The 12305-nt window shown below is 39.7% G+C and overlaps 1 protein-coding gene across 4 annotated transcripts in view; it reads right to left on the bottom strand.

Moving 5' to 3' along the window:
• Positions 1-3992: 3992 nt before the first annotated feature.
• Positions 3993-12305, bottom strand: part of LOC101109388 (interferon-induced very large GTPase 1-like) — a 53111-nt gene continuing 44798 nt past the window's right edge. For all 4 annotated transcript variants that reach the window (XM_060399967.1, XM_060399968.1, XM_060399966.1 and 1 more), the window contains one exon: positions 3993-11573. In XM_060399967.1, the coding sequence (XP_060255950.1) occupies positions 4297-11265 (6969 nt within the window). In that variant the 5' untranslated portion in view covers positions 11266-11573 and the 3' untranslated portion in view covers positions 3993-4296. The remainder of the gene's footprint in view (positions 11574-12305) is intronic.

The following is a 12305-nucleotide window of genomic DNA, read 5'->3' as shown; positions in this document are numbered from 1 at the left end:
ACTAAGCCACCAGGAAAGCCATGGGAAGGCCTTTCTAATCGCTTTATGTGAAGTTGACATCCTATGTTTGCTATTCCCTTTTCTACTACCCTTCCCTGATACGTTTTTTAAACGTATAGCTGATTTACAATATCATATTAGTTTCAGGTGTACAATATAGTGATTCAATATCTTTATAGGTTATTTAAACTTATTATAAAATAATAACCATTTCCCCCCGTGCTGTATGGTATATCCATTTTGCTTATTTATTTTATACATAGTAGTTTGCATCTCTTAATCCCTTATCCTTTTCATCCCTGCTGTTCTTTTACCTTATACTTTTCACCATGAAATATGATTTCAGTATGTAATATAACGTAATTTATTTATTCTTCTTGGAAGGAAAATTCAATAAGATATAAAATTGATATAAGCACCTAATAATAATGTAAATGATTATTAAATGTTGCTGAAACAAATAGACAGCAAGACATTTCTCTAGCAAGCATGGGTTTACTCATGGTCAGCAGAGAACTACAGCCTCGGGGCTGCCATCTTGACAAGCCACATGCAAGTCCCCACCCACACAGCAAGGGAAGGAGAATGCTTGTATAGAAGGAAGAAGGACATTGCAAAGGTCATAGTGAAAAAAGGAATCCATGGCTTTTCATGTCTGAGTCCTGACAGGAACAGAAGGCATATTTCTTCTTCCTGTTGGACTCTGCTATTGTCCCAGAGTGTTTGTGAGCTTCCTCTCTGGTCTGTTGACTCTATTTAATTAAGGTTTCTATTTATTATTTTTTACCCCCTTATTATCAGGATTTTTCTTGGAAAGCATTGCTGATCAAGAGTTAGATTTTCAGATTTCAGTGTTTTTATGGTCCATCAGTGCCAGGAAGGACCTTTCTTCCTATAAGCGTAGTGTGAACATAGTATCTCACATTGGAGGGAAGGTGCAGATTGGAAACCTGTTGGAGTCACATTTGAGTAATGAGGGGTAGGACGGACAGTGTTCAGGAACTTTTTATCTGAAGTCCGTATGTTATCAAGATCATGGACATTGGGGGTCATCTGAAGCTTTATATCATCATCAAAGTTTTATGTCACAAAACTTTATGTGACAAACTCCCGACAAACCTAATCTGGATATCTTGGGAAAACTGTCTCATCCAATGTCTCCTGCTTCAGTTCTGGGAAATTTTTACTATCAGGTCACCAGATGATGTGCAGTCTGGTCAAGATTTGGTGCTTTCTTTAGGTATGTTATGTGAATCCAAAGTCTGTCTATTCCTAGGAGTTTCATGGCACAAGTGTTGGTTAGCAGTGCCTGAAACAGGCCTTTCCACATAGGTTGAGGAGACCTCTACTGGAGGTATTTTTCCAATAGTGAAATCTCTAGGTTGCAAGCTGTGATGTTTAAGGTCTTCATTTCTTGAAAGTGCACTGTGAAACGATTGATCTACCAAAATATGGTTACTTTTAATAGAAATAATTAGGTCTTTGCAGTATTAGAATATCTCTCCTTTTATCAGTTTTGAGTCAAAAGAAGCAGGACCCAAGTGCACTGGGCATCCAATCACTATCCAAAAAAGTGAGAGCTTGTAAGTTCTGAAAAAGGTGGATCCAAGATATAGAAGAACTAATGGCAATGATATTCGCCAATGCGTTTGGAGAGCCTGTACAAGTTTTGCAAATTAAATCTTAAAAATCCTGTTAGTATGTTTGACTAAACCAGAGGAATGAGGGTGGTAAGCACAGTGGATGTATTGTAAAACCAGCATAGCTGTTAAAGTATCTGGCCAGTAAAAAGAATTTCTTCATCATTATTGAGATTGAGAGGCGTTTTATAGGTATGGATTATCTTCTCCAGAAGGACTTTGGCCACAGACAGGCCTCTTGCAAGGGGAGGCTTCAGTTCAGTGTGAAACCGCACAGATCAAATCATGATTAAAATATATTTATATTTATTAGACAGATGAAATTTTATGAAATATATTGGCCATATTCCAATGACCAGTTTAAATTGTTAAGGAACAGTACAAACAGGCTTGTTTCTGTTGTGCTTTGGAAAAGTAGAACAAGTGAGGTAAGCACTCTTTGCAACCTTGTTAATGCTTTCCCACCAATATTGATTCATTAAGGCTATCTTTGTGTCAACGGACCAACAGCGTCTCCAACAGTGTTGAGGCATAGGAATTTAGACTCTCCAGGAGGACTGGTGATATGAGACCACCTTGGGTCTGCCTGTTCATGCACAGTAAAGTCAATATGCTGACCTCTAACTGTGGTGAAGAGAAGTGCAGCATTTATTGCAAGGCCAAGCAAGGAGTATGGGCTACTAATGCTGAAAAGACCAGAACTCCCTGGTAGATTTGATGGAAGTGTTTTTAAAGACACTTTCCCATGTGAGTGAGAGGGTTATAGGGTTCCTGATCAACTTATGGGCATTCTAATTAGTTGGTGGTGAGGTACATAATTAACAGTCAATATTATCAACCTTAGTACCAACAGTTCTGGGGTCTATGTGCTTGTGGTCAGCATGCAGTTAACTTCTATCTGATGGGGTTTTCAATATCTGCAAGACAGCTCAAAGATACATTTGAGAATATTCAATATAGCCTTTGAGAGGAACTGAAGTCCTTGACTTGGTTGTATGACTGAACTATTATTATTTTGTCTTACTTAACTTTTTCCCTTTGTTTCTGTATTTTCTCACTTTTCTGATTAAATTTGTTCTTTTGAACTTGGCACGAAGACAGCAGAGTGAGCACTCCCGTCTCCCAGCTCTGAAGATCCAAGTCCTTTGATTGTTCTTCTTTGTACTGTATGTTTTCATACAGGCTGTGGAGGGGTAGAGAGTGTACTCTTAAAGGGAAGCCAGTGAATGGCCCTGTGTCAGAAATGAGTGACTTTTTTCTTTGCATCAGGATTCCTTCAGATCATCAGCTTTGAGAACCTAGCATAAGTCGTTGTTTCAGAAGGTATAGGTTTGCAGAGTGGAGATTTCCTCCCCTCTCAGGTCCTTGGTTGGCTTCAGCATGTTCTTTTTTATTTCTGATCATGACTCTATGGCTCAAATAATGTGAAAAGTCACAAAAGTGCTTGATTGGAGATAGGCATTTTCTTACATTTTAATATACAGAAACATTTCTTATTGAATTATCGCTATGGTTTTGAATTATCACTTATAGACACTAAGACGTGTCCAGCTCTTTTGCCCCCATGTACTGTAGCTAGCCATGCTCTACCCGTGGGATTCTCCAGGCAAGAATACTGGAGTGGGTAGCTATTTCCTTCTCAAGGGGATCTCCCGACCCTGGAATTGAACTGAGGTCTCCTGCACTGCAGGCAGACTCTTTACCGATTGAGTTACGAGGGAAGCCCTGACTTGGTCCACAGCCTTAATTAAAATGGCCGTTTTTCCCTGGTCATAAATCTTGTTCCAAAACTGGGTCCTTCTCACACTTGTACAGAAATCTAGGCTTTGAATACCTAAACTCCTGTGAATTTTTTCTTTACCTTTTTAAAAAAACATGCTTAGGCAAGTGCCAAAGTGCCCAGGAAGAAGAGAAAAATGGTTAAATTACAAAAAGTTATTTAACTTCTATTTTTCATATTTGTTTAATGCTGTTTCCTGAATTGATGCAGAATCTGTCCTGGCCAAGTTTCTTTTCTTTATTTATTCCTATAATAAAATAGCTCTAAATGGCATTAAAATTGAGAATTGGAAATCTTGAATTTCCCATGAGTGTTTTTGCATTCAAGCATTAATAACTATTCCTCCCAATTTCAGAGAGTGAAAAAAATAAACTTAGAAATGAAAAGAATTTGTAACTTCCAGTCAATAACTGTATATTTATAAAAATATTCATATAGTTATTCTATAGATTTTGTAGCAGTCTACAATGATTTTAATTTCCCTCTATGAAAATGACTTTCTTGAAGCTTTATATAATATTACATATTTAAAAATAAAAACATTCAGAATAATAATATAAAATATGCAGTCGGTCTATTAAATGCACTTTATTCGATTTTATCATGTACTCATATATATCATTTATCTGTTTTTAAAGAAGAAGGAATTGAGGCAAAGAAAAATAAGGTTCTAATCAAGAAATCTTTAACTCTTTTTTTTTTTTTTTTTTTAGGAAATCTTTAACTCTTGCTAGGATTGATTTAGTTTTAGATGTTTCATTTGAAAAAAAAATTGATACAAGGAAGATTTCATTCTGAGTGGGTGGTATTTTAGGCTTGTTCTGGTAATGTGCCTTCTTTGTTTAGATACTGGAACTCTTATCTGGTCATTGAGTATTAATGTTTTTTCAAGTCATCAAGCACCTCCTGCTTTGTGATTTTCTTCCAGGCATCAGGAATTTCACCTTTATTGATAAATCTTTGGTGATATTTTTCTTCTAGCTTTGATCTGAAGTGACAGACAAACCATTTCCAGTATGGCTGGGTGGATGTGTCTGGGGTGATGCTCCATGTGGCATATTCCCCTCCTGCTTCTCGATAGGTCTTGTATGGGATTCTCCTGTCATCATTCAAAATAAACTTCAAATCACTTGCTACCAGACTAGTACAGTAATCAATGACAAAATGGTCTGTTTGATGCCACCTCCATCCACCGAGAGCCTGTGGACGATGGAAGGGAACACTGTGGTCTCCATCATGGGCAGGGATTGTATTTGTACAAATTGCTTTACAGAAGGGGCACTGTTTCCAGCAGCCACAGAGATGTTCAGAGAGCATTTTCTGGATTTCAGGAATCATTTCTTCTACAGGTTCAGACAAATAGTTCTGTTCTACCTTCTTCATTTCAGGATCCAAAGCTTTACTCATGGCCTCTTTGATAAACTCAGTATCTTTTATCTCCTGGTGTTCAATGCTTATCAAGTCTTTTCGTGGAAAGACCAAGGTACTCCCCAGCTGATCACAGAACAAATCTAACCACCCAGACACTGTGCTGCTTTTATCTTTAGCTATTGCTGTAGATGCATGTACAGCTGAGAGGATGGCATTCTTGATGTCATCTAAACTGATTTGTAGAAAAGTCTTTATTTTTTCACTTCCTGTGTCAGAAAAATATCTTTTAACATGGTTTTCAATGTAATTCTCAAAAAATGATTCTGGATTATGAAGGTACTGCCAGTAGTCATCAAAATTTTCCTCTTCTGCCAGAGAGATGAGAATGTGTTTCTCCAGGTTAGCTCTGTTTTCATTGAATGCCCGGCAGGTGGTTCGAATGTCCCCAGCAATTTTGAGGACCATGTTTTTCTTTATGGTGCTGGAGACAGCAGGTGTGAGTTTCTTCCACAGAAAATCAATAAATGTTTTAATTGAAGTTGCTCCTTGACAAGAGATCTTAAAGCTCATGAAGAAATCATCTTTCTTGCTTTGCAGATAATTTACAGGATCATTTGCCTTTATGAATGCCTCATGCATCTCCTTAAACTTCACTGATGCTCTTTGGAATAAACACAATGATAAGTCTATTTCATATTTTCTTGTAAATATGTATCTTTTCTGAGTGGTTGCAGACTTCACCTCCTCTTCTATTATTCTCAGGATTTCATGGAAGTAAGTTGGATTGTAATCATGCTTTCGTTGAGATATTTTGTTAACAGTTTCATTAACTTTTGAAATGATGCAGTCAGTAGTCATATTTATGGAGTGTATATCTTGGGGCTCTATTGTCATTGTAAAGAGTATAAAAGGTTTCCTGTTCATTTTAACATGTTTGTCATAGTTGATTTCAAACTTTTCTCCAGAATAGTTCTCCAGTAGGCTTCTGATGTCTTTTTCCTTTTTGAAATACTCTAAAAGCGTGTTTTCAGAATCTGCTTCAATTTCCGGCTCTACTGCTGGGGGGAGACTTGAGGACACATCAGAGACCCATTTTTCCCAAAGTGGGCTGAATTTCTCATGGAGCTCTTCCTCGCTCAATTCGGTGTCATTCAGCAATAAAGCCAAATTCTGGCTTTTTCCCAATAATTCCTTTTCATAACCTGACTTTTTGTTATCCAGTTTTTCTTGACTTTTTTTAAAACTAAAAAGTTCTTTGGCTTTTCTTTGGACATCTAAAATTAGTGCCTCTTTAAGGGTTATGAGTTTATTTTCAAAATTTCCTTTCCACTGAACCAGTACTTCACTTTCCGGGTCTTCATTAAAATATTTTTCAAGTTTTTGCTTGATGGGTTCATAAATCTCTGTAACTTGAGCCTCAAAGGTATATATTTTGAGTGTCTGGAGTTTTCCATTCTGAATCTGGTTGAGCAGCTGGTCCTGTAATCTCTGCACATGACTCCTCAGCTCCCATGTCCAGGAGTTATACATGGTTTCCAGTTTGCTCATGGCCATGACTTCTTGAGTGTTCCTGAAGCTGAAGATAAAGTTCTCATTCAGTAGGGCTCTCCACAAATCTTGAACTCGGAATTTTACATCTGATATCTTCATGATGCTTCCCCTAGATTCCTGTTGGGCAGTCACAAGAATTTGGCTTTTGAGTTCCTGAACATTGTGGCTGTAGCGAGGATTGGGTGGGGACATAGGGGGATTGCCATCCCAGAGGTGAGCAAAGTAGTAGACGTGGGTGTTGGCGTTAAACTTAATGACATCACTAAAGCAGGTTACATCAGAGCACTGCTCTTCTTCAGCTGCTATTGCTGCCGTTTTATCCAATTTCTCCTCAAACCTCCTTCTTCCTTCCATATTTTGGTCTTTAGCTGTAACTTCCCCCACATTCTGATGGACAAACAGGCAACTGGGAGAGATTTTTACTTGTTTCATTCTCAGAAAAGCTTGGACAACTATTTGTAGAATATCTTGTATTTCTGATGGATTTTCCCCAAAAATATTGATCAGCGTCAAGTTTCCAAGTCCGATGACAAAGGTTGCCAACTCATTGTCATGATTCTGGGACTTGTTGCTGAGTTCTGGGGCTCGAAGTCCCTCTGTGTCCACAACAAGCACAAAGTCAAAGCCTAGTTCAGCTGTGAATGTGTCCTCCACTTTCAGAAGCTGCATGTAGGCCCCCCGGGTACACCTCCCAGCACTGACAGTGAACTGCAGCCCAAAAAGGGCATTCAGCAGGGTGGACTTCCCTGAACTCTGCAGGCCAAGGACAGAGAGAACAAAGAGCCGCTTGTTTCCAAGTTTCTCAGAGAGCTTGTCAAAAACAGCTGCCACCCACCTCAGGGGCACATATGAAACATCCCCATCCATCAGCTCAATGGGAACACCAGATATCATCAGATCTGCAGCAATGTGGGGAAGGGAGAGAAATAGCGTATCTTTCATGGGGGAAGCTTCATCTAGAGCTTCATAGATCTGACCCACTTCTCTGAGAATGTGCTCAATTCCCAAGGTACAGTCATTAATCTCTCTGGAAATAGCTTCTATCTCATGTTGGCAGTCTTTCAGAGAGCTACTCTTTGTGGCCTCTTGCTTTTCTTTTTGAACCAATGCCTTTTTCTTCTCATTTAGATTTTCCAAGTGTCCTGCAGTCAGGTTGCCCAAAGCTACATTCAGCCATTGGAGGAAGTAGAGTTTGGTGTGAGTTTCTGAATGATTTTGGAGAATTTCAAGGACAACATGCATCAAATCATTGAGAGGGAAGGCTTTTCTAAACTGTTCATGTCTTATCTCTTTTTTTTCTGTCTCAGTCTCACTTTTGTGTTGTTCAATACTGCGATTCCCCTTTTCTCTCAGGTGATAGAGTTCTTTGTCCTTTTTACACCAAAGCTGCCAGAGTTTTCCCTGAAGAGGTAGTAAGTTTTCCTTGACCTGAGGTATTTCCATTTCTCTCAGTAGGGTCATTAGAGCCTCTGCCTTTTCTTTGGCTTCCTTGCAATCTCTCTGGTCTTCATCAATAAGCAGTCCTTGCTTGCGAGCAATGTGGGCACAGTGCTCCAAGCTGAGTGCAGTGTTAGAGAGCTCCAGCAAATGTCTGATTGCAGTTGTTAGCTCCTCTATTAATTCTGCCTCATTTCTGTTCCTGATTCCAATTCTCACTCTTGAGCTAGATTTATTGACTGTGATTTTTCCTTTATCATCAAGCAAAAGGATTAAAGGTTTTGATGACTGACACATATCATGGACTATTGTTCGGTTTCCTTTATTGTCATCAGAAGTTGACATGAGGACCATAATTATGGAAGAGACTTCCTGCAAAAAGGCGAGTTGCTTCTCATGTTCCTTTGCATCTCCGTGAAGATTGGTAAAGGTCAAGCAGTTGTCAAATCTGTCCTGCTCTTCCCCCCCAGGACAGAACCAGGCGACTTCCACCACTCCTCCCATCAAGAGACAGTCTCTGCTGCTGCCTTTGCAATGTCGGTGAAAGAAGACATCATGTTTGCGTTCACTGAGAAGACAGTTCATGATCTGAGATTTGGAGGCAGAGAAGCCAGTTCCAACTCTAATAAAGGACACAATGGGGGCAGAGAAACAACACATCTGTTGATTCATGTAATTGTTCTTCTCTTTTAGTGATTTCCCTACTTGCTGCCAGCTCCTTCGAATTTGTCTGAGAGACCAGAGAGAGAATTCAATTTGACCATTGCAAGGATTAGGTATGAGAAGGGGGAGGGCAAACTGACAAATGGCAAGTTTGTCCAAAATATACTGTCTGGCAAAATCATCTGCACAGTGAAGAATTGCCATCTGAATATCCATAGGGTGAACATAGGGTCTGACATTAGTGGCTGCTGAAGGCTTAGTAGGATGAACACTTTCTTCAGGTAGATCTTCATATGGATCAAAAGCCTCCCTTTCTTGATTCAAGGTGCTTGAATAGACTTGGTTCTCTGTATATTCTTCATGTTTGATGATCAGGTATCTCAGCCCATAATCCAGCATCAATAGCTTCTGTAGGAAGTAGAAGGGAAGTTGTCTTTCAGAGCAGGGCTGGGTGTTGTACACAGAAGTCTTGTGGATCAGATGGAAGTTAGCTCTGCTCATTTTCCTTGGGTAGTAATGTTCTAGGCCTAGACGCTGGAGTAAGTCTTGGAAGGCTCCATTTTCTGTGACTTCCTCCTTTTTCTTTTCATTATCGTGTGGTTCATGGGGCTCTTTCTTTTCATGGAAGACACTTTGCAATTCTTTTATCACCTCGTCCTCTTGCAATGAAGAGACAGTAGCTTCATAATTCCCATCAATGAGCAGTCTCAAGTCTTTTTCTAGGTTTTCCCAATCATGATCTCCAGCTTTGGTGAGGACATATACAACTTCTTTATTCAAAGATCGTCCCATGTGATGCTTGATCAATGCCAAGCATTGTGTTTTCTCCTCTGGAGAAACAGCTTTCATGCCCGTTGTTGCTGTCAGACCTGTGAGCACAAGGAATGCCTGAGCCCTGTAGTTGCAAATATTTTTGAGCTCTTGGTATTTATTTTGTGCAGTTTGCATTTTATCCAATAGGAAGTGTAACTCATCATGCCCCAGGAGATATTGAAATATATTGTCAACCACATGATATCCTGCACCAGCTGCAATAAATAGTAGCAAGATGTATGTGTCCAGTTTCCCTGTTTCTCGGAGGTATTTCAAGAAGCAGCCAAGAGACAAGCTGACCTCATAAGTCAGCTTTCTTTGAGCTTCCTCCACCAACTCTGTGGATTCAGTGTTGGTCTTTACTTCCATAAGTTCATTCTGTGTTTTTTGGAACATTTCAATTAATTCAGAAAATTTGGTGATATGGATATTGTCTTCCTTTGGTTCTGACTGAAATATCCACTGCATAATGGAATGAGCCTGAGGAAAGTTTGTTAGTGTATGGATGTGAGGAACTAAAAGATGGCTCAACTGAGATTTAATAAATTTAGTTTCAAAAATGGAAGCTTTTTTGCAAAAGTCGACCATGTTTACCAGAAAATTCTGCAGTCCCCTGTCTTTGAGGCATATATTAGTCCAAATGGTATAACTTTCAGTTTTTTGACTCAATCTTTGCATGAAATTTATCAGCCTTTTAAGCTGTCCTTCAGGATCAAAAACATCCCAGGATTTCACATCCTCTAGGAAAATCCTAGCCTCCTCAATACTCAAGAATTTGTTTCCCTCCTGGATCTGGGCAGTGAGTTCAGTCAGAACAGTATAGTTGTCTTTCAGGCAGTTAGCTACTTTACGAGGATCCTTAAAATCATCTCTGTGGCCATAGAGGACAATGTCCCAAACAGGTACCAGCTGAAGTCCACGGTCAATGACATACCAGGTTTGATTATTGGCAACTAGACCAGCTTTCCAGTCAAAAAAGCCATTTGCTTCTGGTGGGCCACCTGTCTGGGCCACAGATAACTGGACTTTGGTTTGGAGATTTTGGAAGTTTGTTCTCTGAGAGGCTTTTTTCGAATGAGGGTCTGATATATCCCCACCTGTAGCTATGTTCATGCCAAAGCCACTGTAACTGCCCCTCATGTAAATATCCAGGGCCTCTGCTGCTTGCTGTTTCACTTCAGCCAGCCGTTCCTTTTGGAAACCCTCTGAAATGGCTTTCCACCAGTAGATTCCCCCCAGGTGCAGAGGACCCTGATCAGCATGAGACCCAAACCTCTGGAAGAAGGCTTCAGTCCTTTGCCTCAGCAAGAGTAGTTTCTCTGGGTCTTCTGACTGACCCAAAAGGTCTTCAATGTCTTTTAAATCCTGGAGAGCAGCATTGGAAAGTTGGAGCTGGTCAATGGGAAAGATGCAGGAGGCCAGTGGGATATAGATGAACTTGGTTGAGCAGAAATAAGAGTGTGTAGATTGTGACTGTTGTATTTTCTTGAATTCGGAATGCATGCTTGGATCCATACCAGCTTCCAGGCTAATTCCCCAACCTCCACCCTTTGCTAAGGCAGAGAAGCCCAGCTTCTCTACAGTCTGAGTGAACATGGATTCTTCTTGAGAAGATGCAAATTCCTTCTTTTCTGTCCGTGTACCCTGAATAGGGCCACGGAGTACAAACTCCTTGGGGACACAGAGTAGCTCTTCTTTCTTCTCTATAAGACACTTTTGGTCACTGGTTTTGTAAATTCCCTGTAGGGCTAGTCCTCCAGATGCATGTCTCACCAGTTCTCTATCTGAAAGAATTTTCCTGTGAAAAAAGGCCCCTTCCATGAGGTTTAGTTGTCTCTGCATATCTTTCGTGACTTCTCTTATGGGCTTTTCAGGAGATGGCCAGAACTCTTTGGGGATCTCCATTGTTTGCTTCAGCTCTGCTTCCTTTTTCCTCACTGCCCCTTCCTGTTGTTGATTGTGTTCTGACAGCATTTCTCTTTGTTCCTGCAGTGCCTGTTCTGCCTCCATCTTCCTTTTCTTTAATGATTCCACCCAAGACTCCTGTAACTCTGAAAGAGTATTTGAATGTGACAGGTTAAGCAGTTTCTCCAGGGCCCTTTTCTCCCAGGAATGTTGTACCTGGCACTTCAGTTTCTGGATGTTTTTTTCTTCTAGGTGTTGTAAGGAATGGGCAGAAGTCACACCCAGGTGTTCCTGCAGCTTTGACAACTAGTACTCAACTGCCAGTGCTACTTCTCTGAGCATCTCTTGGAGATCTTGCCTATTTTTGCCTCTGAGCAGGGTTTCATTGGGCATAGACACTGCTGTGTCCACGGCTGTAAGAAGAAAAGACACTCAGTTAGCCTGTGGCATGTTAATATGCAGAATTCTGTGATTAATTGCATAAGTCTATTGCTTTTGTATACACCAATAATGAACTATCAGTTCAAAAAAAAAATTCAGGGAACAATCCCATTTATGATCAGACTAAAAAGAATGAAATACCATGGAATAAACTACAGCAAGAAGGTGAAAGGCCTATATTCTGAAAACTATAAACACTGATGAAAGAATTTGAAAATGATAAAAAGGAATGGAAAGATATCCTGTGTTCCTTGATTAGAAGGATTAATGTTGTTTAAAATGGCCATATTATCCAAAGCAATCTATAGATTTAATTCAATCTATCAAAATACCCAGGACACTTTCACAAAAGTAGGACAAAATTATTCTAAATAAATTTTTGGAATCACAAAGGACTCAATTGCCAAAGCTGACTGGAGAAAAAAATAGCTGGATATATCATGTTCCCTATTCAGACTATACTCTAAAGCTACATTAATCAAAAGAGCATGATATTGGCATAAAATCAAACATATAGATCAATGGAAAAGAGTAGAGACCCCAGAAATAAACCTACACACTTATGGTCAACAATCTATGACAAGAGAGGTGAGAAAACAATGGGAAAAAAGATAATTCTAATAAGTGGTGGTGGGAAAACTGGATAGCTACATTAAAGGAATATTAGGGAAAAATAGACAAAGAATAAATAGATGTTTCTCCAA

Source organism: Ovis aries, chromosome 15, assembly GCF_016772045.2.
Source record: "Ovis aries strain OAR_USU_Benz2616 breed Rambouillet chromosome 15, ARS-UI_Ramb_v3.0, whole genome shotgun sequence".
Classification (NCBI taxonomy): domain Eukaryota; kingdom Metazoa; phylum Chordata; class Mammalia; order Artiodactyla; family Bovidae; genus Ovis; species Ovis aries.
The sequence above is the reverse complement of the archived record's forward strand: the minus strand, read 5'-3'. Positions and strand labels throughout refer to the sequence as shown.